At 35.9% G+C, this 27,049-nt stretch overlaps 4 protein-coding genes across 4 annotated transcripts; 3 read left to right on the forward strand and 1 right to left on the reverse strand.

Moving 5' to 3' along the window:
• LOC18595179 (mitogen-activated protein kinase kinase 7) lies at positions 10,921 to 13,120 on the forward strand. The gene is made up of 2 exons (XM_018122738.1): positions 10,921 to 11,921; positions 12,919 to 13,120. Exons 1-2 carry the CDS (start codon positions 10,921 to 10,923, stop codon positions 13,118 to 13,120), a joined length of 1,203 nt encoding a protein of 400 aa, XP_017978227.1.
• On the forward strand, positions 13,319 to 14,359 carry LOC108662405 (mitogen-activated protein kinase kinase 7-like). Its single transcript, XM_018122739.1, has one exon. The coding sequence runs from the start codon at positions 13,319 to 13,321 to the stop codon at positions 14,357 to 14,359; it is 1,041 nt and encodes a 346-aa protein (XP_017978228.1).
• Positions 14,946 to 17,451, forward strand: LOC18595180 (tetrahydrocannabinolic acid synthase). The gene has a single exon (XM_018123558.1). The coding sequence runs from the start codon at positions 15,380 to 15,382 to the stop codon at positions 16,979 to 16,981; it is 1,602 nt and encodes a 533-aa protein (XP_017979047.1). The 5' UTR covers positions 14,946 to 15,379; the 3' UTR covers positions 16,982 to 17,451.
• LOC18595181 lies at positions 18,187 to 26,475 on the reverse strand. The gene is made up of 9 exons (XM_007023012.2): positions 26,213 to 26,475; positions 25,972 to 26,036; positions 25,756 to 25,870; positions 23,829 to 25,465; positions 21,600 to 23,134; positions 21,311 to 21,435; positions 20,367 to 21,187; positions 19,863 to 19,975; positions 18,187 to 18,789 (listed from the first exon to the last, which is right to left on the reverse strand). The coding sequence occupies exons 2-9, from the start codon at positions 26,032 to 26,034 to the stop codon at positions 18,492 to 18,494; spliced, it is 4,707 nt and encodes a 1,568-aa protein (XP_007023074.2). The 5' UTR covers positions 26,035 to 26,036; positions 26,213 to 26,475; the 3' UTR covers positions 18,187 to 18,491.

The raw sequence follows: 27,049 nt of genomic DNA on the forward strand, positions 1-27,049 counted from the left end.
TTTCTTTCTTTTTTTTTTTAATATATATATATATATATATATATATATATATATATATATGAACATTCTAATAGCAGCATCAGTTCTTCAAGTTAATTAAGAGAGAATGGAGGTGAAAGGAGTGAGGATTAATTAGGGTTCTTGGAAAGGGATCGTATGGTGTCGTATGTTGGAAGATGATCACAACTTTGGAAATTTAAGAAGCAGACTTGATGGGAAGGTTCAGAGGATGAAGAAGGAAGAAGAAGAAGAGGGATGAACAGTACGGTGACGTTTCTTCACTTCAACAGTTGATACGTCAAGATTGGATGTCGTATCACTTAAGTTAGTTTACTGTTTATGCAATATGACTGTAGCCTATGTCGTTTTTCACTTTACCTTGTTAAAACACTACTTGAGTGTGTCATTTTGATGTTTATATGGTTGTTAAGCTAGGTGTTTTCTGTTTTGGTTGTAGCTGTTGCTTGGCATTGAAACCAATACATGGATATCAGTGCATAGCCAACCATTTTCATTCTCTTTCTTTGATGCTTTCTACGGATGCTAATCTCTCGATTATTTCTTGTTAATTACAATGTATATAAATGAAGAATAATAGATGAAAAGTGGGTGATCCTCTGTTTTGTGCTCTCCAATTATTTTCCAGATTTTCTTCCTTGTTCTTCCTATTTTACTTATTCATTCATTTTTAAATCTCTTCAAATCACAACATGTCATCAAAGAGATATTAGTGATCTTAAGGGATTGTTTGCTTTATCTTCTTCCTCTATTAGCTGAATATTACTTAATCTTTCTCTGCAAAATCTATTAATGGCTTCATAAGGTTTCAATGTTGCTACTCCAATAATGTTCACTAGTGAAACTATGCAATTTTGTCAGTGAAGATGAAGTCGTACCTCAAGGCCTTTAGTAGCTGGGAAGTTGTGGAGATTGGAGAGGAGCCAGTTCAGAGGCATGCCAATCCCACCTTAGCTCAGATTCAATAGTTTGAATAAGACAAAGCCAAGAGGTATAAAGCCTTATCATGTTTACAATCTACTATTTCTAATGAGATTTTGAGTAAGATTATGCATTTAGATAATATAAAAGATGTATGGGAACACTTGAGAGATGAAATTTTTGGTAGTGATAGGACTAGGCAGATTCAAACACTAAATCTGTTTAGACAATTTGAAATGTTAACAATGGAATGAATCTATCGAGGAGATTTTTGGTAAAATGATGGCCTTAGTGAACCAATTGAGACTACTAGGAAAAGTTATGATTGAGGAAATATTAGTTCAAAAGATGCTTGTTAGTCTTCCAAAGAAATATGAATATAAAGTTTCCTCACTAAAGGATTCTAAGGACATGGAGAAGATTACTCTGAAAGAACTAGTGAATGCCTTAGAAACTTTTGAACAAAGAAAAACATTCAAACAGAAGAGTGTCATTAATAGTGCCTTGGTTGCCAAAACCAAGAATCTAAAGCTTGGAGGCAACAGTTTAAAGAAAAATGAACCTGATAGGAAGGAGAAGGGGAAGAAAACAGTGGATGATAAGACTGAAAAACAAAAAACTAAGTATCCACCATGCTCTCGTTGTATAAAAACTACTCATTCACCTCAGTATTGCTAGTGTAGACCTAATGTCAAATGTAGGTCCTGTAATCAGCTTGGTCATGTTGAAAAAGTATGTAAAAACAAAGGGACTCATGTGGATGAAAAAGCTACAGTTGCTGAGCAAAGTGAAAATACTGATGAAGTACTATTTATGGTTCAAAAAGTATGGAGATCAGCTAAGAAGAATGTGTAGTTAATAGACAATGCTTGCTCTAATCATCTGATAAGGGATATAGAACAATTCACAACTATCAACAGAAGCTACAAAGCTAGAGTTGAGATTGGTGATGGATCTTTTATGAAGATTTTAGGCATAGGAACAATTGTTGTGGAGACTCAAGATGGCAACAAGTATATTCTTGGTGTTTACTTTATTCTTGATGCAAGTCAGAATTTGTTGAGTGTTGGGCAGCTGACTGAAAACCACTATGCTCTCTTGTTTAAAGATAAATATTGTACTATCTTTAATCTTAAGGGTGAGGAAATATTAACAATGGAGATGAGGAACAAGTGTTACCTCATTGACTAGAAGCTTACAGATCAAAAGACCTTGTTCAATGCAACACCTGACTCTAAGCTGTGGCACAGAAGGTTAGGGCACATAAACTATAACTCTCTGCAAGTCATGGCAACTAAAGAGCTGGTTGAAGGTTTACGTAAGATTACAAAACTTGATATGATATGCATTATTTGTCAATATGGTGAGCAATGTCGACTACCCTTTCCATATGAGAGAAAATGGAGAGTAACTGGGAAGCTTCAGCTGGTTCATACAAACTTAGGAAGTCCTATGAAGACTAGTTCACTTGGGGGCAGTAAGTACTATCTTCTGTTCATTGATGATTGGATTAGATTTTGTTGGATTTACTTTTTTAAGTTCAAAACAAAAGCCCCTAGTAACTTTGTGAAGTTTAGAAACACTATTGAAAATCAAGCTGAGTCAACCATTAAAACTTTGAGAAGTGATAATGATACAGAGTTTACCTCAGCTGAATTTGAAGCTTGCTTGTCTAAGCTAAGGATCATACATCAGTTGACAATTACATATTCTCCTCAACATAATGGAATTGCTGAAAGGAAGAATCGAACTCTCATGGAAATGGCTTAGTGACTCCTATTTCAGAAGAATCTTTCAAAGATTTTTTGGGAAAAAGTTATTAACACAACTAATTACATTCTAAACAAAACTCAGACTAGAACTTTAGATAAGAAAACTCCTTTTGAATGTGTAGACACCTCTAAAATAAAAATAATAATAAAATATAAAATAAAATTAAAAATAAAAAAAAAGAGGAATGGTCGGGCGTATGCCCAGCCATCCCTTCCCCAACCACCATGAGTGATGGGGCTCTGGCTACCAACTCCTTAGTGCCAGAACCCCTTTGCCGGGTTGTCTAAATTTTTGGACAACTCAGCTTTTAAGGATTAACCACCTGCAAAAAAAAATGAGGTGAGAGAAAAAAAAAACATTTTCAAAACAAAAAACCCTAAAATCTCTATCAGCCAGAAACAGCCACAATCAACAGAAAATAAGATATCACAACAAAAAAATACAAAAAAAAAAAGAAACGAAAATTTGAGAGACCCAGGGAGTATGGATCTATTCAGCAAGGGAAGGAGAGATAGGGGGTGAGTGGTGCCGGATCTGAACGGCGCACAAAAGGTTTGGGAAGCCGTTAGCTTAAAGGGGGAGAGAAAAAAAGGTGAAAATAGTACCGATGCCAGATCCGATGACAGTGAAGGTGGGGCTGCCACCGGTTGGTCAGATTTGAAAAAGAAAGGGGAATAGAGAAGAGAAAGCCAAAGGAGAGGGAAAGAGAGGGATCTGCAGGCCATAGGGAAAGTTGAAGAGAGAAAGAAACCAAAAAGAAGAGATAGAGAAAAAGAAAATTTTAAAGAGAAGGGAGAGGGTGACCGACTAGAGAAAGAATGAAGAAGGTGAAAATAAGGAAGAAAAAAAAAAAGCTTTTATACTCAACAGAGGAGAGCAAAATGTTGCCGTTTTAGTAGTGGAGTGGGGGAATTAAAAGGTCAAGGCCTAAACGGTGTCGTTTCAAGTGGCTCTACAAGCACCAAACGGTGCGTTTTGAATTCTGCCTTCTGAACCTCGGGAAGCAGATTGGGTGTAGCAGATTTTGGCTTCTACGGGCCATTGAGCTGGGCTAATCTGAGCCCAGAAAGGTATAACCCTTCTCTTTGGTTTGGGCTTATTTCAATTGATTTTGGGTTAGCCCATTTTGTTAAATAAATTACATTTTTTTGTTGTTATGATTTAAACCATATTAGGAAAAGTTATTTATTATATATACATATATATATATATATATATATATATATATTATATATTATGAATGCTTCTTTTAATGCTAGAAAAATAAAAAAAAATAATGATAGTAGTAATAAAAAATAATAGTANCATTGGATGGTCTACGAATAATTTTTTCGATACAAGGTTTTCACTTTCCATCATTTAAAATAGGTAAATCATGACATCATAATTGCATCATGTGCAATCGTAAAACTGAAAAATCAACTTTAGTTTTTTTAAAAATATATATATAGTAATAGTAATAAATAAATGAGAAGAATAAAAAAGAAAAATAAAATGATTATTTGATAAATTCCACCTAAGAAAGGCAAAGAGTTACCTCTTTTAAGTGGGATTTTTTTTTTAGTGCGAAGTTCGAGACGAATTTTCACTGAAGCGTCGGGATAAATCCGAACCCTAAACTTCAATACCCGTTAAGTCAAATTATCGTCGTAAAAAAATAAATTTACATAATGTTGCATTTAAACTTAAATTAATATAATTAGTTAATCAGCTTAAATAAATACTACTAAATAGAGTTAATTTAATCGTTAAAAAATAGATTAATTAATTGTTTATTTGATGAGCTATATAATCAAGTAAAATATTAATCAAAAACGTTAATTAAAGGACATGGATCTAAATAGAAAACAAAAAAAATAAAATAAACAAATAATCCACAAAAAAATAATAAATAGTGATAAATGTATAAATAAGGTGATAAATTATTAAGTACATAATTGGATGAATTATGAACCACGTAAGTCAATAAACGCGTGCATGTAGACATCATCATTTTATCCTGTCATAGCATGCCACATTTATCTTGCAAATGGTGCGGGAGTTCCGATGATGGGATTTCCCCGAGGAGCTTATAGAGACGAGTTCTTTCGAGGATATCTCTAGGTGAGAAAAATTTCGAGACTTCACCAAAGCGTTGGGATAGTCTCCGAATAATTTTTTAATAAAAGACTGCCAACCCCATTATTTAAAATAAACAAGCCACGACATCATTTTACGCTTACATCATGTGCATACGTAAAACCGAATAAAAGACTCGATTAGTCAATTTAATAAAAAAATCAATTAATAAGCGGGAATTAAATCGAAAGTAGGCAATAATAGGATAACTTAAGATTAAATGGTACCATTCAAGGAACGGGCGCCACGGAGATGCTAACCCTTCTCTGTGCATAACCACACTCCCGAACCCATCTCTAAAAAAAAAAAACATGGATCAGTTCTCGTTCTTTCGATGAACCTAAAATTAATTTAGGACTTCGTTGATTAGAATCGGGTTAATAGGTGTCCAATCGCACCTAGATAAAAGATGATTGGTGGCGACTCCTAAACCACGTTATTTTTGCCAACGTCTGGTGGTCGGGTTCCCAGACCCGCATGTTATGACAGAATGTTGGTTTGAAAGAAAGCACTCAGTATCTCATTTGAAAATGTTTAGCTCTATTTGCTATGCTAAAGTACCAGATGAAAATATATCCAAGCTGGATGAGAAGAGTGTTGCAACTATAATGATTGAGTATAGTGATGTTACTAAAGGGTATAAGTTGTACAATGTGGAAAGCAAGAAGGTTATGTTTAGTAGAGACATAAAGTGTGATGAGAACTCAAAGTTAAACTGGGATAAAGCTGTAGTTGAATGTCCTGGTGGCTTGGAGCTGACTTTAGATCAAATGCAAGGTGAGTCTAATGGTGAGACAGATATTGAAGATGAATCTTTAGCTATTAGATGTACTAAAACCCTTTAGGATATATATATATATATATAGCAGATGCAATGTAGCAATTACAGATCTTGTTAGCTATAGAGAGGCAAGTGCAGATAAAAACTTGAGGGAAGTAATAAATGCTGAGTTAAACATGATTGAGAAAAATGGAACTTGGTGCCCAGTTGACGGACCAAGTGATCATCTTGTGATTAAAGTAAAATGGATCTACAGAACCAAGCTTGATCCTGATGGTTCTGTAAATAAATTCAAAGCTAGATTAGAGGTAAAGGGCTATGCACAAATCTATGGAACATATTACTTTGAAACATTTTCTCTTGTTGTACATCATGACATTATAAGGTTGTTGGCAGCATTAGCAGCAAGAGAAGGTTAGAGAATCAATCACCTGGATGTGAAATCTGCTTTTCTAAATGGAATTTTAACTGAAGACATTTACATCAAGCAACCAAAAGGCTATGTAAAGCAAGGAGTTGAAGGTAAGGTTGTAAGCTTATTAAAGCACTATATGGACTAAAGCAAGCACCTAGGGCCTGGTATGAAAGATTAAATGTCTATTTCAGAACTCGAGGTTTAATTAGAAGTATGATAGAACCTACACTATATGTAAAGAAGTCTGATAGCTCAGTCACACTTATAGTAGTTGTATATGTGGATGATCTTCTGATAACAGGGCCTGATGTAGAATATTTAGAGAAATTCAAAGCTCAGATGATGACAGATTTTGAAATGATTGACTTGGGGCTCATGAGTTGCTTTCTTGGTATGGAAATTATCCGAATTGATGAGCAAGTTATTGTTCACCAAGCTAAGTGTGACAAAGACTTATTGAAGAAGTTCAAGATGGAGTCCTGTAAACTAGTTTATACACCATTAGTTGTGGGGGATAAATTGATTAAGAAAGATGGTGCAGATAAGGCAAATGGTCAGGTTTCTAGGAGTATGATAGGGTCTCTACTGTATCTAGCAGCTACTAGGCGTGACATAATGTTTTCAGCTAGCTTGTTATCGAGATTCATACAGCCACCATCTGAAATTCACTTTAGAGCAGCTAAGAGGGTGTTGAGATATGTCAAAGGTACAGTGAACTATGGAATCAAGTACTACAAGTCAGATAATGGGGAACTTTAAGGATATATAGACAGTGACTAGGCAAGGTCACTAGATGACTCAAAGAACACTAGAGGATTTTGTTTTTCTTTTGATAGTGGCATGTTTTCCTAGAATTCGAAAAAGCAGGAAGTGGTAGCTCAATGCTCAGCTAAAGCTGAGTATATTGCTATTTCAGTTGTTGCAAATCATATCCAGTGGCTTAGGAAGATATTAGTAGACTTGGGGTTTCCGCAAACTAAAGGTATTATGCATAATGTTGACAAAAAATCAGCCATAGTTATTGCAAAGAACCCTGTTCAGCATGGTCGTACCAAGCACATCAGGGTTAAATATCATGCTCTTAGAGAGGCTGTAAAAGACAATGAGATTATTATTCATTACCGTCCAACTGATCAGCAATTTGCTAATATTTTGACCAAGGGTTTGAGTAGAGACAGATTTGAATTCCTAAGGTCATGTACGGGCGTTTACCAGATTCGTGATTAAAGAGGTCTGTTGGAAGATGATCACAACTTTGAAAATTTAAGAAGCATACTTGGCAAGAAGGTTTAGAGGATGAAGAAGGAAGAAGAAGAAGAGGGATGAGCAGTACGGTGACGTTTCTTCACTTCAGCAACTGATACACCAAGATTGAATGTCGTATCACTTAAGTTAGTTTACTGTTTATGCAATACGATTGTAGCCTATGTCGTTTTTCACTTTACCTTATTAAAACACTACTTGAGTGTGTTGTTTTGATGTTTATATGGCTGTTAAGCCAAGTGTTTTTTGTTTTGGTTGTAGCCGTTGCCTAGCACTGAAACCAATACATGGATTTCAGTGCACAGCCAACCATTTTCATTCTTTTTCTTTGATGCTTTCTACGATTACTAATCTCTCCGTTATTTCTTGTTAATTATAATGTATATAAATGAAGAAGAATAGATGAAAAGTGAGTGAGCCTCTATTTTGTGCTCTCCAATTGTTTTCCAAATTTTCTTTCTTGTGTTTCCTATTTTATTTTTTCATTCATTGTTAAATCTCTTCAAATCGCAGCATCGTATATTTGCTAAAAACAAGTGTTCCTACTTCTCAGTTATATGCTGTAAAATCTGCTGATGAGGAAATGGCGTCTTCTCTTCACAAGGAACAGGAAATCCTTCAACATTTTATTGGTTGCCCAAATATTGTTCGGTGCTTTGGTGGTTTCACTAGTGTAGAATGTGAAAGAAAGATTTTCAACCTGTTTCTTGAATATGCTTCAGGAGGATGTTTGTTGGATTTGATGGAGAACAGCGGCAAAATACCAGAACGACACGTTAAGTACTATGCATGGATGATACTTGAAGGGCTCAGCGATATTCACCAAAAAGGATACATCCATTGTGGTCTCAAAACAGAGAATATTCTGTTTATGTTTGTCTGGGTTTACCTCTGGCAGAACCGTTAACATTAAACTTAAGGTCTCCATCCCTAGGAGCTGCCACGATACTTTTAGACGTGAGTGGAGAGGAAGCCTTTTGGCAGATAGGATGCTCGGTTCTGTCCACTAACCCAAGTTGTCAATGAAGTCGGTACCCTCAGATGTTCAAATCCAATGGAGTGAGCGTGTTTTAATGAGAAAAAGAATTTCCCAACCATCCCAAATCTCGTTAGAGAACATTGTCTTATTTCACGTAAGCCATAGAGACCAGAATGTTGTGTCGCAAACAGTCATCTAATGTTTCCATAAGGTACCCATGAAAACGTAGCCGGCCCACATTTGGATGAAGGATGAAAAAGTGTTAGAAGTAACACAAAAAACCTTCCACCATCGGAGAACAAGGCACCAAACCTTCCAATTGAATTTGCATGATATGACAATATGTGAGCAGGTTTCCACTTCAAAATCACACCATAAACAGCGAGATTGTTCCTTGTCAAAGTGAACTCCTCAAGATAAGAAAAAGTGTTTGGTAGGGATCGAATCAAGAATAGCAAGCCGAAGAAAGCATTGAACCTTCGGAGGAATCGAGAGTTTCCAAATGTATTTATTTTCACAATTGGCCTAGTGTTTTTTGCTTTAATTCAATATGTTACTCTATGGCAATGTACGTAATTGTACTGCTTAACTAAGATGCTATTTGTTTCTTCCCTCAATGAGAAAATGATTTTCATTATGAAGATATCAAGATATTTCCTCTTTCACTCACTAATTATCAGCTTGGCTCTTGCATTTCTAATCCATGCCGAAGATCAATCAAGTTTGGTCACTCAAATTGGTATAAACAACCGTATGATGAATTTAATTTCATTACGAAATTAGTAAAAATTTAAATACTTTCTGCCTTAATTTCCTTTTCAAATTTTGATTTAGTTAGATTGTGGGTTGTCAGAGGATTCGAGCTATACTGATTCCAGAACAAACATAAATTATATTTCAAATGCAACATACATCCAAACTGGCTCAAGTAAGAGAATATTACCAGAATTTAGAGCAGATGTATAGCAGAGGTACTGGATTGTTAAAACCTGACCCTCAAAAACGGGGGAGAAGTACTTAATCAGAGCAGGTTTCATGTATGGAAACTATGCTGAAAAAATGTAATACCACAATTTGATATTCATATAGATATAGGACCTAATTTGTGGGATACAGTGACATTAGAAAATGGAGAGGATGCTATGGTCAGCAAAATTATTCATCTTCTTCAATCTAGGTATTTGTATGTTTGTCTTGTGAATACTGGGAATGACCACCATAACAAAATTTGTGGATCCAAATTAAGAACATTAAACTTTTCTACTATGCACCAAGATTTTCTCCATAGGCATAATTGTGTTGAATTCATTTCAGTTTCATCAACGGAGAAGTTTGAAATTGACTCCAGCAAAACACACCAATTACAGGATTCATCGAAAAGTCTTACAGTTCACTCATGCTCAGATCCAAAGGATAACAAACAATCTCAAAACAGTTCTTGATAAAGGAGGATTTGGAACAGTTTTTCACTACTATTTAGATGACACTCAAGTGGTGGTGAAGATGCTTTCTCCATCATCAGTTCAACGGCATAAGCAGTTTCATGCAGAGGTATGACATTGATCAAATAGTAACTTATACATCACATTAATTAATACCTCATTTGGATAAATAAAACTTATTAAGATTTGGGTTTTGGGTTATAGGTGGAACTTCTACTGAGAGTTAATCATAGAAACTTGACAGCACTTATTGGGTATTGCGGTGATGGCATTAACATGGAGCTAATCTATGGGTAAATCGCCCAAGAAAACTTAGCAAGGCATCTCAAAGGTAAGATTAAGACATAAGCCTTTCATACTCCAACTCATTCACTTAAAAAGGTTTATGTCTGATGAGACGCCCAAATAAATTTTTTCATTGATATGATGCATTAACCATTAAGCACAAACTCTTAATTAAGTTAATTCAATAATTATTAGGTTCGGTGACTAAAATCTTCAACCCTAAACATGGTTATTTTTCTTTTATTACATTTAAACGGAAATGAAAAAGCTTTTGATTTTGAAATGATACTTAATTTTCAAAACAATAAATAAAAATGAAAAAGAAAAAAAACAAAAATTAGCTTTTAATGGATGTAGATAGCAGTAGAGGTGTTTTGAATTGGGAAGGAAGACTTGGCATATATAGTCCTCGAAGCAGTACAAGGTTAATTGGCCTGCATGTTTGCCTAATTTTTTTTCTCTGTTTTTCCTAATTTACGTGGGAATGAATGTTAATTAATAATAAACAAAAAATTAAATGCAGGATTGGAGTAATTGCACCTATGATCCACAGAAATATGAAGCGCAGCAACATCTTGTTAACTGAAAGCTCGCGTGCAAAACTATCTGATTTTGGGTTCTAAAAGGCTTTCACACTTGAAGGTGACAGCCATGTCTATACTGTGGTTGCTGGTACCCCTGGATCCGTTGACCCTGACAAAGTAGTAGTTTTCATGTATCAGTAGTCCTCTACTTGAATCAAATATATAACCTTTTTTTTTTTTTTTGAAGTTTGAATCAAATTTATAACTTAAAGAGAAAGCAACAAAATCCTTGTCCTGTATGAACTAGAAAACCAACTTTTAGCTCAAGAAGTTCCGATCATATATATATATATATGAATATTCTAATAGCAGCATCAGTTCTTCAAGTTAATTAAGAGAGAATGGAGGTGAAAGGAGTGAGGATTAGGGTTCTTGGAAAGGGAACGTATGGTGTCGTATATTTGCTGAAAACAAATATTCCTACTTCTCAGTTATATGCAGTAAAATCTGCTGATGAGGAAATGGCTTCTACCCTTCACAAGGAACAGGAAATCCTTCAACAGTTTAGTGGTTGCCCCAATATCGTTCGATGTTTTGGTGGTTTCACGAGTGTAGAATGTGGAAGGAAGATTTTCAACCTGTTTCTTGAATATGCTTCACGAGGATGTCTTGCGGATTTGATGAAGGAGTACGGTGGGAAAATACCAGAACGACATGCTAAGTTCTATGCACGGATGATACTTGAAGGGCTCGTCGATATTCACCGAAAAGGATACATCCATTCTGATCTCAAGCCACGGAATATTCTGGTTTTCCCTTCTCAAGATGGGATTAGTTTAGATACTCTAAAGATCGCCGACTTTGGGTTAGTTAAAAAGTATGGGGTAAAAGATACAAATGATTGGGAATATGGTTTTCGAGGTACTGCTCCTTACATGTCTCCTGAATCTATCATCGGATACATCACTGGTGCATTGGATATATGGTCACTCGGTTGCATAATGGTTGAGATGCTTACTGGTAAATTGCCATTGGCTTTCCGTAATCTGAAGGATTTGAGGGACAAGCTTTTGAGGGGAGAATCACCCAACATCCCAGCAAACATGTCGAGTATGGGCAAGAATTTCTTAATTAAGTGTTTCGCTAGGGATCCCAACGAAAGGTGGACAGCTAGTATGCTGTTAAGCCACCCTTATCTTCTCCCAGAGCACACCTTTTCTCTGCCTGTAACAGGTTTCCTGCAATGCAACCCATCCCTTGCTTCAATAAATTTTCAAGTGGCAGAAGCATTCCACTCTCCAAAAGGTTACGAGTTGTTTCCAAGTGGAACAAGAAAAATTTTAGACGACTTGTTCAGGATGCAGCTAATAAAACAAGTTACGGATATGAAGTTGGGCGTCTGGTGCATGCAAAAGAATCAACATGAGACCTCAAAGTTGAGAATACAGTAGAGAGTTACCCTTCTTTCTTCTTCTTGTTTATATTTGTAAAGAACTTGCCATTAAAGCAATCCTAGTATCCTTCCATTTGTTTATTTTGTTTATCTTCTCTGGACCTTTCTTATCAAATGTTCTTGACATGACATGGTATTTTCTATATCCATAGTCATTAATCTTTGTACTTGAAATGCTTAATTTTCAATCTAATTGAGTAATGGCCAATTGTACACGTTGCTGAAGGTTTATATTTTCCATAGAGATATTCCCCATTCTCAACCCTTTAATCAAGCTTTTAAATTGTTGGATCAAAATCTGTATTAATTTATGAGGATTTGAACTTGCTTGAAGAAGACAAGCAAGGCTTTGAGCAAGGCTGGCAGTGTTTAGTTTCTCTTGGGACTTCCTTTGTGTCAAAAAAGAAAGGAATTTCGAGGTTTCTTTTGCTTGTATTTAATTAACAAGAGGGAAAGAGATGAACCAATAACTTCTTGTTCCCAATAGTTTACTTGTATCAAGCGCATGCTCTAATTCAAATGCTACTTTTGTTTTGTGACAAAATAAACATATTATCTCAGCATTTTGACAATTGTAAAACAAGGGGAACAAAAAGAGAAATCAAAGAAAAAGCTTGCTCTAGATGGATGATAAAAAGCAGGTAAGTTACATTTTACTTATGTATATAAATAATAGCAGTAAAGCTATTCTTGTTAGCTCAATTATCAAAAACCTTAACAAAGATAACAGCCTTAAATTGCTCTCGATCAATTTAAAGCTATTAATTATTATCAAAAAAATAAAAAAGCAGTAAAATTAGGGTCAGGAAGACTTGGCATATGTAGTCCTGGAAGCAGCACAAGGTTAATTGGCATGCATATTTGCCTAATTTTTTTTTCTCTGATTTTCCTATTTTATTTGGGAATGATTAATGCTAATTAATAATAAACAAAAAATGAAATGCAGGACTGGAGTATTTGCACCTACAATCCACAGAAATGTGAAGTGCAGCAACATCTTGTTAACTGAAAGCTTGCATGCAAAACTATCTGATTTTCGGTTATCCAAGGCTTTCACTCTTGAAGGTGACAGTCATGTCTACACTGTGGTTGCCGATACCCCTGGATACGTTGACCCTGACAAAGTAGTAGTTTTCATGTATCAATAGTCCTCTACTTGAATCAAATATATAGCTTTTTTTAAAAAAAAAAAATTGAATCAAATTTATAACTTGAAGAGAAAGCAACTAAATCCTTGTTCTCTATGAACTAAAAAACCAACTTTTAGCTCAATAAGTTCCAATCATACATATATAAATATGAATGTTCTAATAGCAGCATCAGTTCTTCAAGTTAATTAAGAGAGAATGGAGGTGAAAGGAGTGAGGATTAGGGTTCTTGGAAAGGGAACGTATGGTGTCGTATATTTGCTGAAAACAAGTATTCCAACTTGTCAGTTATATGCTGTAAAATCTGCTGATGAGGAAATGGCTTCTTCTCTTCACAAGGAACAGGAAATCCTTCAACAGTTTATTGGTTGCCCCAATATCGTTCGATGCTTTGGTGGTTTCACGAGTGTAGAACGTCAAAGAAAGGTTTTCAACCTGTTTCTTGAATATGCTTCAGGAGGATGTCTGTTGGATTTGATGAAGGAGTACGGTGGCAAAATACCAGAACGACATGCTAAGTACTATGCACGGATGATACTTGAAGGGCTCGTCGATATTCACAGAAAAGGATACATCCATTCTGATCTCAAACCAGGGAATATTCTGGTTTTCCCTTCTCAAGATGGTACTGCTTTAGATACTTTAAAGATTGCCGACTTTGGGTTAGTTAGAAAGTATGGGGTAAAAGATACAAATGATTGGGAATATGGTTTTCGAGGTACTGCTCCTTACATGTCTCCTGAATCTATCATCGGATACATCACTGGCGCATTGGATATATGGTCACTCGGTTGCATAATGGTTGAGATGCTTACTGGTAAATTGCCATTGGCTTTTCGTGATCTCAAGGATTTGAGGGACAAGCTTTTGAGGGGAGAATCACCCAACATCCCAGAAAACATGTCGAGTATGGGCAAGAATTTCTTAATGAAGTGTTTCGCTAGGGATCCCAACGAAAGGTGGACAGCTAGTATGCTGTTAAGCCACCCTTATCTTCTCCCAGAGCACACCTTTTCTCTGCCTGTAACAGGTTTCCTGCAATGCAACCCATCCCTTGCTTCAGTAAATTTTCAGGAGGCAGAAGCATTCCACTCTCCAAGAGGTTACGAGTTGTTCCCAAGTGGAACAAGAAAAATTCTAGACGACTTGTTCAGGATGCAGCTAATAAAACAAGTTACGGATATGAAGTTGGGCGTCTGGTGCATGCAAAGGAATCAACATGAGACCTCAAAGTTGTGAATACAGTAGAGATTTACCCTTCTTTCTTCTTCTTGTTTATATTTGTAAAGAACTTGCTATTACAGCAATCCTGGTATCCTTCCATTGTTTTATTTTGTTTATCTTCTCTGGACTTTTCTTATCAAATGTTCTTGACATGACATGGTATTTTCTATATCCATAGTCATTAATCTTTGTACTTGAAATGCTTAATTAATTTTTCAATCCAATTGAGTAATGGGCATTTGTACACATTTCTAAAAGTTTATATTTTCATATAGATATTCCCCATGCACATCCCTTTAATTAAGCTTTTTTGTTGTTGGATAAAAATCTGTGCTGATTACTTTTGTTTTGCGACAAAATAAACATCTGACATTAGCATTCTAACGGTAGTGCATGTTAGAACAAAAACCAAAGATGTCAACAGACTATATTCATCAATATCCTACCCATAACATAAGATTTAGAGATTTTATACTCAAATTTAAGACAAATTTGAATACAATTATCCAACCCATAACATAAGATTTAGATATTTTATACTCAAATTTAAAACAAATTCGAGTACACGTTTTAATACTCATCTCGAGTTAGGATAAATTTCGAATATCACCGTTAATAATAACAAAATAAATCATATCAAGAATTCTTCAGTAGTAGCTGAGCAAAAAAAAAATTTCTTCAGTAGTAGTTAGGACTCCTGCCTTTTGTTAATGGATTCAAAAAAATGTTGATTGAACTACAAATGAGAAATTGTGCCTGCTAAATTAATTACGTAAAAAAATGCTAGTGATGACATTGGTTGCCGACTGAGATAAAAAGGACAAGAGAGTTAATTTAATGGATATTCTTCACCTTCAAGATTGGAATGATCGCCATTCTTCTATTTGATGTTACCATAAAATTCTGCATGAGGCGACAAGCCGACCTTAGAGCCAGGACTGCTGCTGAAACGCTCCACTTTATCTAAGAATGTGCAGTTCAAATATATACTTAAAACTCATCAGGTGAAAGCCTGGATTCAAGAGATAAAGAGAAATGAAGCACAGAATTCTAGTGTCTCTGCTATCCCTCTTCATTTCGCAGGCTATTTCAGATTCAATCCATGGTGATTTTACACGGTGTATGTCAACCCAGTTTAGAGACTACACTCGAAGCTTCGAAATCATCTTCACCTCAGATTCCCCTTTATATTCATCTATTTTGCAGTCTACTTTACAAAACATGAGATGGTTGAATTCCTCAACCTCAACACCTCTTCTCATAATCACACCCTTCCATGAGTCTGAAATCCAAGCAGCCCTTGTTTGTAGCAAAAAGCTTGGTTTGCAAATCAGGGTCCGAAGTGGTGGCCATGACTATGAAGGCCTATCATACTCATGCAAGACCCCATTTATCATCATTGATCTTACCAACCTTCGAGCAATAGAAATCAATGTTGAGGAAGAAACCGTTTGGGTTCAGTCTGGGGCGACTCTTGGCGAGCTTTACTATGCCATAGGCAAGAAAAGTAGCATCCATGCATTCCCTGCTGGACTCTGCCCTACTGTGGGGGTTGGTGGACACTTCAGTGGAGGTGGTTTAGGGAACTTGATGAGGAAGTATGGCCTTGCAGCAGATAATGTCCTAGATGCTTACTTGATGGATGTCAATGGACGAATTTTGGACAGAAAAGCCATGGGTGAGAACCTGTTTTGGGCAATTAGAGGAGGTGGCGGTGCAAGCTTCGGGATCATACTTTCTTGGAAAATCAGGCTTGTTCGAGTTCCACAGACAGTGACAGCTTTTACCATTTCAAAAACAATAGAACAAGGTGCCACAAAGCTGGTGCATAGGTGGCAATACATTGCTGATAAATTACCTGAAGATCTGTTCATCAGGGTCATCATTCAAGATGTCCAAGGAAGTGGCCACAGAAATAACAAAACCATCCAAGCTTCTTTCAACTCACTATTTCTTGGAGAAATTGACAGACTTATACCATTTATGAATGAAAGCTTCCCTGAGCTTGGATTGCTGGCTGAGGACTGCATTCAAATGAGTTGGGTTGAATCCACCCTCTATTTTGCAGGATTCCAGCAAGGGCAGCCCCTAGAGGTCCTGTTAGACAAAACTCAACCATATAAGAGCAGTTTTAAGGCGAAATCAGATTTTGTTAGGGAACCAATACCTGAAGAAGGACTAGAAGGAATATGGAAGATGTTTTTGGCTGAAGAGATGGTTTTCATGATAATGGATCCCTTTGGTGGAAAGACGAATACAATTCCCGTATCTTCAGTACCTTTTCCCCACAGAAAGGAGAATTTGTACAATATACAGTACATAGTGAAATGGCAAGTCAACGATGTTAAGGCTTCCCACAAGCATATACACTGGATCAGGATGTTATATGAATACATGAGCCCATATGTTTCAAAAGGTCCAAGGGCTGCCTATCTTAACTACAGGGATCTGGACTTGGGAACCAACAGCCAGGGCAGCACAAGCTATGCAGAGGCAAGTGAATGGGGCAAAAAGTACTTCAAGGGTAACTTCAAGAGACTGGCAAGGGTGAAAAGCATGACAGATCCACACAATTTTTTTAGAAATGAACAGAGCATTCCACCTCTTCCCACACCTGGGAAAAAGAAGTACAAATAAATAAATGTTTCTGAAACTCTCTCTAGTACTGTCCCTCTATATCAATTAGAGTTTCTAAGTTCTAACCAAGACACGATTTCTTCAACACAATGATGAAAATTTCCCAGGATTTCAAGTTTCTTGTTTTCTTTGGTTACCAAAGAGAATGTCACAGCTTCAAACGAGAAAATTTCAGGAACCAGTCTCTGTGGACTGCTAAATATAAAAGGATACAAGGAGCAGATAAAGAGTCATCGCATTGTGTTAATAAGTTTTTGCTGCTTATCACTTCCATTTCCAATGAGATTTTTCCCAATACAAAAACGTTGGGGGGGTTTTTTTTATGTATTATCTCCATTCCTCCAAAGTATGAAATATGGCGAGAAGCAATCATTTAACTGATAAACTTTTCCCATGCCATTTAATAAGTTTCTACTATTTTATTGCTACTACCATTCATAATTGAAACACTTCTTTTGTGATTTTAAAACAAGGAAAAAAATTGAGAAATCAAAGAAAAAGCTTGCTCTAGATGGATGATAAAAAGCAGGTAAGTTACATTTTACTTATGTACATAAATAATAGCACTTAAGCTATTCTTGTTAGCTCAATTATCAAAAAACCTTAACAAAGAAAATAGCCTTAAATTGCTAACAATTTTTATCTAAAATTAGAATAGCAGTAAAGTTAGGGGCAGGAAAAGCATCAAAAGCAAACTATAGGACCTCAAGCCATTGACTAGGCGACTACTCAAGGCAATATGTGATCATCTTAATTGTCCTATCAATCTTTCTTGTTTCTTATAATGGCCTTCACATGGGTTTAGCCATTCTAATTATTCTATAGATGCCAGAACATTATCCAGCAATGAAAAAATTGTTTGGTGTTGATATATATATATTTAAGAAAACAGTAAAAAGGAGAAAAAAGAGATGGAAGTGAAGACTTACAGCTTTAAACATTCTGTACTGTGAACTCGCCAATATCTGTTTGGGAGACTGAAGTATCTTTCCCCATCAACCAAAAACAAATGGCACAGGGCCAACTCCTATTCTTCAATCATAGCCAAAGGGCCTTTCTCCCTAGGAAGATATGGCCAACTCCTGTTCAGCAGAGGACAGGGATCATCTAATGCTAACCTGAACTTCACAGTGCTCTGGAACTGCAATTATAATGGAAAAACTTCCAAAAGAAAAAATTGCAAAGACGAAAAGCCATAAGCAACAAAAACGAAATTCAAGTTGGAAAGTTTGAATTTCCATAATTTCTTTGAACAAATCAAAATAATATAAAAAATTAATGTTTGTACAGACAACAGCAATAGGATACAGTTGTGCCCCAACACTATGCAGTCACAGACTGGGGTAACATGAAACGGAAACAAAAAGGTGTTCATGTCCCAAAACCTACCAGTCTGGAGAAACTACTTTTAATTGCTCATATGATAAAGCTCTACCAAAATTCCTTACATGTATCCTAATTTAAAAATATTGCAACTCGAATTTCACAGCAAGCTGATGATGCAACTATCTCAGTCAACAGACTGGAAGAGTCTAATAGACATTGCTCGTTGCTCTTCAGTCAACAAAGGAAACCAGTTTCTTATAAGATCTGCATGAACAAATTGACCTGACATGACTGGAAGCGTAACATTCTTCTGAATAACTTTCTCAATATCAAGGGATATAAGCCCAAGCAAAGCACTAACAGTCGCAAGCTGGATAGGAAGACCTGCTCTAATAGTAGTCTCCCGAAACAGAAAAGCAGACAGCTTAACCCTCAAGTTTTCAACCTCTTTATCTTCATATCCAACAGCATCAACTCCAAGCCTGAAAAAAAGACATCATTTTAATGTTAAAGCTATGTGAGACTTCTGAAAAACTATGAATTTTCTTTGCTGTATGTTAATATTAGTAGGTCCCTCATAACTATGACATGCTCTCGCATGAAACAAGAATCTCATAACAATTCACCCATGCCATGTCATGTAGCTACCAGTACTACAAGTTAGACAGATGAATTCAAGCAAAGCCAATCCCTACCATACACCTTTTCCACTTTAACTGAAGTGTAAGACTCAGTGGAATCTAAGATATACTAATCAATTTATGATTTCTTCTAAACGCAAATCCTCATGTACACCTTCACAAGGTAGCAGGTTACTCAAATTTAATATCCATACCAGTTTGTCAGCTAATTATTTCAGCAATTGACGTTTTCAAATCACAAAACAGTATAAAACCCAAGGACTTTTTTCTTTCTTTCCCCATTAGTTTTTGACAAAATAGCAGATGATAATCTTATGCCTGCAGCCAGTTGCTTTAGCAGGATGACAACAATGCATTGGAAAAAATTAAAACAAAAAATAGTCAAAAATTATAACAATGATTGTCTAAACAACAATGCAGGAAGTTGCTTTTATCATTTTTTGGCTAACGTGACTACTTTTTAGAATAAAAAATTAAAACAAAATATTTATGAAAAATAAATAACAAATAAATCTGATAAAACAGAATTGAAAAGAAATAGTCAAAAAAATATCATAACTTGCCATGCCAGTCCAAAAATAGTCATGACATAAATTTAACAGTCTATGTCACTAATTTTACCGTGACTATTGAAGGAGCAACCAAAATCCACATTTAATAAAATAGGAGGAACAAAATACTCGAAATAAAAGAAGAGAGAATAATCCCCATAATTTGATAACTACAGGGACCAAATCAGTAATTTAAACTTCCTTTTTCTTAAATTGAGTTTCAACCAAATATAACAGGATAAATGGTGCTCCCAACCAAAATTACAACATTAAGATTTCATCATGGCAAAAACAATAATGACTACATCAAAGACCAGAAAAGTTAAAACATATAAAACCAGACAAAATTAAACAAAAGAATACCTCCCAAGTTGACCGAGAAGAATAATAATAGCAAGCGTGAGGTTCTCAAGACCAGGTGATTCCAACATACTCAACAGCTGGGCAATGATTTTCTCGCATGTCCAGACCCAGCTCTGCATTCAACAAAACATTAAAAAAAAAGTCAGGTTTCAAATCTCAGTACAAAAGAACAAACAATTTCACTACTATAAAGCTAAAATCCAAAACCAAATATTTGGCATTTCCCTTTTGGCTTTTACTTTAAAAATATATATATATTTAAAACAGTACAAAAATCATTTATAATAGAACTAAAGGATGAAAACTTTTAAGAATTTTTTCAGTATAAAAATTCAAAAATTTTGCTTCTGTTAAAAAGAGAAAGTCAAAGCCAAACACTACTTTTTGCTCCTTTTTCTTTTCTGCATTTTTTCTTTCAAAAAACAAAAGGTAAAAAGTATTAGTTGTATCAAAAGCTACTGAAAGAGTACCACTCACAACAAACATAATAGTTCGAGCACATACCATATTGCATGCAAGAAGCTCTATCAACGATAAGACATCACTAATGTGACACAAAGTTCCAGCGACAAATGATCCTGACTGTTTACCAGGCACGCTGTATTTGTCTAAACAGCATGATACATCACAATTCATATCAACGACACAACCCAAGTTTTGTTCAGTTTTATCCTGAATGGACATGACATTTGAATTTGACAAATTTGCTGTCACTTCTTGATGCATAATTCCTGACTGCACATAATTCTGAAGCTTTTCAAAGAGTAACGAGACAACAATATCTACAGAAAGCACATCCTTCGAAAATGGGCATCCAACACATGCATGGCACTCAGCTTGAACCTCAGCCACCAATGAAAGAGTTACTGTAGCCACCGGTGCATGTTCTCTTTCAAGGAACACGACTATCGATTTCAACACAGTCATTGTCAAACTATACTTTTTTGAGGTGAAAATTTTATCACCACCCACATAAGCAAACACATGAAGAACAAGCAGAGCCACCGAGATGTCATATCTATGCATCCGGAAAATGTTATAAACAGCCTCACACATAAAGCCAGTACGGTCAGCAGCTGCACATATAGAACCCAATATAATGCTACCTGCTACCAACAGGTCAGCTGAAGCTGCTTCATGTAACAATATTACATCCGAACCATCAACAGTGACATGAATTCTTGAATCACATTCACTAGAAGACTCAGAAGACAAATCAGTATACAACAAAAATCTCCCCTCTATAAGAAAATCCTCAATTACACTAAGCAGTTCATCCAAACATAATTCAGCCACTACACTTCTTGGCTCAGCATCAGACATCACTGCACCAAAAGAACAGTTAAATAAACTCAAAGCTGAAACAACTATATAATAAAATTACAAGAGCTGATACAGATATTACAAACGCAATGAAAACCAAGACATAAATAAAAGTTTGAAAGTACCTGCATTTATGTGCTCAGCAAACAAATGTAAGCAGGGGATGAGATCCCTGATCAGAGAGCACTTCCCTGAAGTAGCTGTACACAAGTTGAGAAGAACCAGCGAGAAAAATACACAAACCTTCTCCCTGAAACAAGAATTCATGAAATTTTAGAAAGAAAAGCTCAACTAAAATGACAGATATTGGAATTGAAGCAGAGTATCAGAATGAACTAATCAGAGGTAAAGAACTCATAGACAGTCCTCAACAGCAGACATTATAGCATATCTTGACGAAAATAGAACACTTACTTGGCTAAAAGATTTTCTTCCAGCTTAAGAGCATGTAAAATTCTATGCACGACAAACTCAGTCTGAGCAGGCAAAGAGCATTGAGCCATACAACTTTTAGTGGCGAAAAAAATTCTAGAGATACTGCTAGCATCCTTGATGTCAGAGAACACAACACAGTATTTTGGAATTCTTTCAAAGACTCCAGAGTTCTGGGGATGGCTTAAACAGGCTCTTCCTGCTGGCATAGTACTGCAAATACCATTCTCATTACTCCTTGGAATGTCAATGGTACCATGAGAACACTCATTTTCATGTTGCAATACTTTAAGTGAAGTGTCCGCCCTATTACATGGCAACTTATTAGAACCTTTCTCCATGTTAATAACATCAAAACTGTCAGAAGATGCAACATTTTCATCCTCATGAGAAAATCCTTCACAATTCTCATCATGTGTATGTGTAAATTGATCCACCTCAAATGTTTCAACGCCTGGAAATTCAATCTCAGGAAGAGTAGGGGATACAGGCATATCTGCTGCCATCCTATAGCATTCCTCCTCCACAGCATCGTCCAAGTCCAGCAATTTCATATAGTTTCCGTTCACTACTTCCTTAAAACCAACCATAATTTTAGGGTCAATTGTATGAGGATCACATATGGCCTCTCCAGAAACCTTGGTTGAATTCATCAAGTTATTGGCAGGTTGAGAAGCTGGTCTGAATACATTTGCATCTTCCAAAGGTTCAAGGCTATTTTGCATCTGTGTCAACTGCAGACCATCACAAGATTGCTGCATAGCCACTGTCTTTTCATGAGATGTTTTTCTCTTCTTATGAGACCTATCATGCACAGCATATGCAATATCTTGCAGGTTAGATCTCAGAAGTTTAGCTTCTTCTGTGGGTTTGTCCATTTGTCCTCTTACCACGCCATGCAAAGCAGACAGCTTGTCCTCCAGCTGCAGATGCAACTTTTTACTCTCAAAGCACAGAAGTTCAATAGACTCGACAGCATTAAGTATCCTCTTTCTCTTCTTACCACAGCCATTAACTCTTCCTAGAGGATCAACAGGAAGAGGACTTCTAACACTATTTTCAGCAACCACAGCAACATTTTCATTGCACCTATTTTTTGTAACTTCACCAGATATACCCGAAACAGTTTGTTCTACATTTAAGATCTCTTCCCCCAGTTTTGCTGATGTGGTAACAGAAAAAGCACCCCTTTCCTGTGAGCCCACCAACTGTCTATCAGAAAAAGATGCTGTACTGGAATTTATTGCAGAACTCTGTAACATTTTTCGATTAGAGCCTCCAAGCAGAGACTCCAATTTAGAATTAATACCTGTGATGGATTCAGCACAGTTCCCTCCTTGTATAGGAAGCAAATGTGCATCATGTTGAAATGTTTCCCCAAGAGGATTGGACGGAGTTGTATCCATGCACATAGTCTTCAGAAGTTGATTTTCAGTTTGAAGACATGTTTGACAGAAATTTAAACTCCGTAAATTTTCTTTTACCTTCAACCATTGCATACTTGAGAAGTCTCCAGCCTGCAAAGAATATCAAACAATCCCATATACAACCATGATCAGAATCTCAGCAGAATTAATAATAAAGAAAAAGACCAAAAAGCTGTACATTTTTAGCAAACAACCTTATGCATTGCAAATGAAATGAACTCCTAAAACTAAGATGAGGCACAGAGAATATTTAAATTATTTTTAAAAAATTATCATAAGAAAAGTTTACACATAATCATTAGGAGGAGGAAGGCTCTCTCTCTCTCTGCCCCCACCCCTCTTCTCTCTCTCTCTCCCTCACTTCCTCCTCTCTCTTCACCCATCCTTTCTTTTGGAATTTTTCCTTTTCCTCTTTTTTTTGTTTTTGCCTGGTTGGGAAAATTACCAAGCAGTTAAAAGGGAATTTCACAGAATCATAAACCATATCCATCATGTGCAAATACATTATAAACTGCCCACAAATTAAAGTAGGATTGAAAGCAAACTTATCCTCTACCCACCAGTTCAATAACACTAAAGAGCCATCACGTAACCTTCAGTCTGAGAAAAATCAACCAGTAGCAAAGTATAGTATCAAACGCCAAAACCTGTATCCTATTTTTCAAAAATGAATTACATCACTATAATCATCAATGAGCAAAACAATTGAAATTTCAAGGAAGAACAATGACAAAAAGCGAAAAACCAAAAAAAAAGAGGTATGAATACAAAGTGAGAAACTAACCTTTTCCATGTCATCTATACCTTCGGTAGGGGTTGAGAAACATTTATCCAGTGCATCAAAGCGGTTTATAAACTGAACTAACTCAAGCTTCATGCAACCTACTTTTTGTTGCAAAAGATTGCTACGACTCTTTTCCAACTTAGCCACATCTTTGGCATGCTTTACTCGTTGTTTTTCAAATTTCAGTTGTTTTTTCAAAAGCTTTACTTTTGCTACTTCAGCACTAATGCCTTTGTCAGATGAAAAAACCAAAGCATCAACCGTTTTTCTAGAGGACGAGAGTTCATTCATCTGCTTCTTCAATTCATCAATCTTCAGCCTAGCATCTTCCAACTGCTTCAATAGATGATCAGCACGGAGTTTTTCTTCTATAGCCTTCTTAGTATTCTCTTCCACAAGCTTTCTTTTCTTTTCCGCTTTCCTCATCTCTAAATCTGCTCGTTTTCCCTCAAAGATAGCCTTCTCTTTCTCAACCTCCTCAGAATGCAACAACTTGGAAACTGCCTTTGATTTATCTGCATCTTTCATCAAAACCTCTAATTCTGCTGTCTTTTTTGTTGCAGCTTCAGCACTTGTTTTTCTATCTGGTTGGTCAAAAGGACCATCCACCAAATTTCTTGAGCCAGAAAGTTCATGTAGCTTCTTTTCTAGTTCTCCGTTCCTCCTTCTAGCCTCTTCCAGCTGTTTGAACAAATTGTCAGCATGCAACTTTTCTTCAACAGCCTCCTTAGTGGCTTCTGCAATCTTCTTTTGCTCCCCTACGTTAGCCACCTCCAAATTAGCACGTTTTCTTTCTTCAACAGCCTTCTTCTTAGTTTCTTCTGCGAGCTTCCTTTGCTCCTCTGCTTTAGCTATCTCCATATCTGCATGTTTTCTTTCTTCAACAGCCTTCTTCTTAGTTTCTTCTGCAAGCTTCCTTTTCTCCTCCACTTTAGCCATCTCCATATCTGCATGTTTTCTTGCTTCAACAGCCTTCTTCTTAGTTTCTTCTGCAATCTTCCTTTGCTCCTCTGCTTGAGCCATCTCCAAATCAGCACGTTTTCTTGCTTCAGCCGCTTTCTTCATAGTTTCTTCTGCAATCTTCCTTTGCTCCTCTGCTTTAGCCATATACAAATCAGCACGTTTTCTTTGTTCAACTGTCTTCTTTTTCTCTTCTTGTAGCTGCTTAGTTGCCTTATCAAACTTTGACTTCTCAGAAACCAACTTAGATTTTGCTTCATTAACTTCTTTTCTTAATGCCTCTAATTGTGTCCTATAATCTTCAGCCTTCTTTCGTTCAATATCAGCAAGCCTCCGTTCTTCACTACCCTTACCCTTCTCAGTTTCTGCATCTTTTGATGCTTCAGCAGCTTTCCTCTTCTCTGCTGCAGCATTCTTCTTTTCCAAATCTGCCCTCTTCTTCTCGTTCTCAACAAGCTCCTTGAGCCAGTTGATTTCTTTCTCCCTGTCAGAAACTATAGCTTTAAGAAGCTTCATTTCATCAGTTTTATCTTCAGCATCAGAAACTCCTTTTTGCTTTAAGTTAGATATCTCAGACTTTAGAGCACATAACTCATTCTCTAACGAAACTCTTAAAGCCGATTCTTTTTCTCTGCCCTCTTTCTCCACTTTTGCTCGTGCTTGTTCTTCCTCGTATGCTGCAAAGTGCAAAGTTACAGATTAGGGGAACAAAAATTGCAGGCCAACTCAAATCGAACATCTGTACAACATAAACAAATTCACAATAGACGAAAAAAGACCCCTCTAAATGTATGAAGCACACCTTTTTTAATGCATGCAATAGTTTTAATTCTATTCCTCTGACATATGTTTCTACAAAACGCTTCCAACTTCTTACAAATCATACATTAACTGATGGATATAAATTTCAAACTCTAACCAAACACAAGAAACGAACGAAAAGAAGCTACAGTTGCATTATTTGTACCTTTCTTGAGAGTCAGATTCTGGGCTTGAATATCATCACATCCTTTTTCCAATAGACGTACTGCCTGCTTTAGACAAATTCGCCCCTTTTCTGCCTTTGAATATTTGTTTTTCCACTGGAAAAGAGAACAAAAAAAAAATTAAGAGAGAGGAGAGTAAAGGAAAGGAAAAGGATGGAAATATAGCAAAACGTCCTTCACTAAATGGAAAAGCTTACCACTTGACAGCAGGGTGAGACTTGGACATCCTCCTCTGGAGCGTCTGGAACATCCGCCGCCATTGCTGCAAACGCAACCAGAACTCAAAATAAGGAATCATTTAGAATAATCAGAATTCATAAACGAAACCATTCTTAATTTTCCTGACTAATCTTTTCTTTTCTGGGGTAAATTCCCAGGAAACAAGCAGCACAGGAGCGTGAAACTAGCAATAGAAATTAATTTTAAAAAAAAACTTACCTGTGTTAAATTTAATATTCTGAGAATGGCGCCTCACATGTTCTAAACCAAATGGTGCAAAACAAAAAATGCTTTAAAAGAAAAAAAGAAAAGGGAAGAAAAGATAAACCCTAAACCTCGATTAGGGAGAGAGAAGAGTGGCAAATAAACCCTAGACGTCAAACTTTAGTAACCAGGGAAAGAGAGCGAGACTGAAGAGAATACGTTCGCGGGTCAACCGACTGAGAAACAAGTCTCGGAGTCGGTTGGATCTAACCCGATAGCGTTTAAAATGCTGAACTACATTTTCATTTAAATTGCTTTTGTGATTTTTTTTTTAGCATTTTTTTATTAATATTGAATAAATATTTTTTAATTAATAAATTGTGAATAACTTTTATTTTCACGAAAATTAGGTTTGAGTTACTTAAGTTTGAATCCTATTAAAATCAACTATCCATATATATTATCCGAATCTGATAAAAAATCAAAATCTAATATTTAAATACTCTCTAAAAACCCAAACTTGAATCCAAAATAAGAATAAATTTAAAATCAACTTTTATATTTAGTATTGATAAAAATTATATTAATAAATAAAATTAAATCATAAAAAATAAAATTTAAACTCGTAGTTTATATAATTACTAAATTTTAATAAATATTATATTAATTACAAGTAAAAATTTAACATAAAGAATATTATCTATAATCAAGTTGAAGTAGTAAATATCCTAAAATTATTACCTGATACCTATCCAAACTCATGATGAGTAGTAATTTTATTACTCAAAATCTATTTAAACTTGATTATAGAATACTCTAATCCAACTTAACAAAGTCATGTAATACAAGATA

Source organism: Theobroma cacao, chromosome 6 (assembly GCF_000208745.1).
Source record: "Theobroma cacao cultivar B97-61/B2 chromosome 6, Criollo_cocoa_genome_V2, whole genome shotgun sequence".
Classification (NCBI taxonomy): Eukaryota; Viridiplantae; Streptophyta; class Magnoliopsida; order Malvales; family Malvaceae; genus Theobroma; species Theobroma cacao.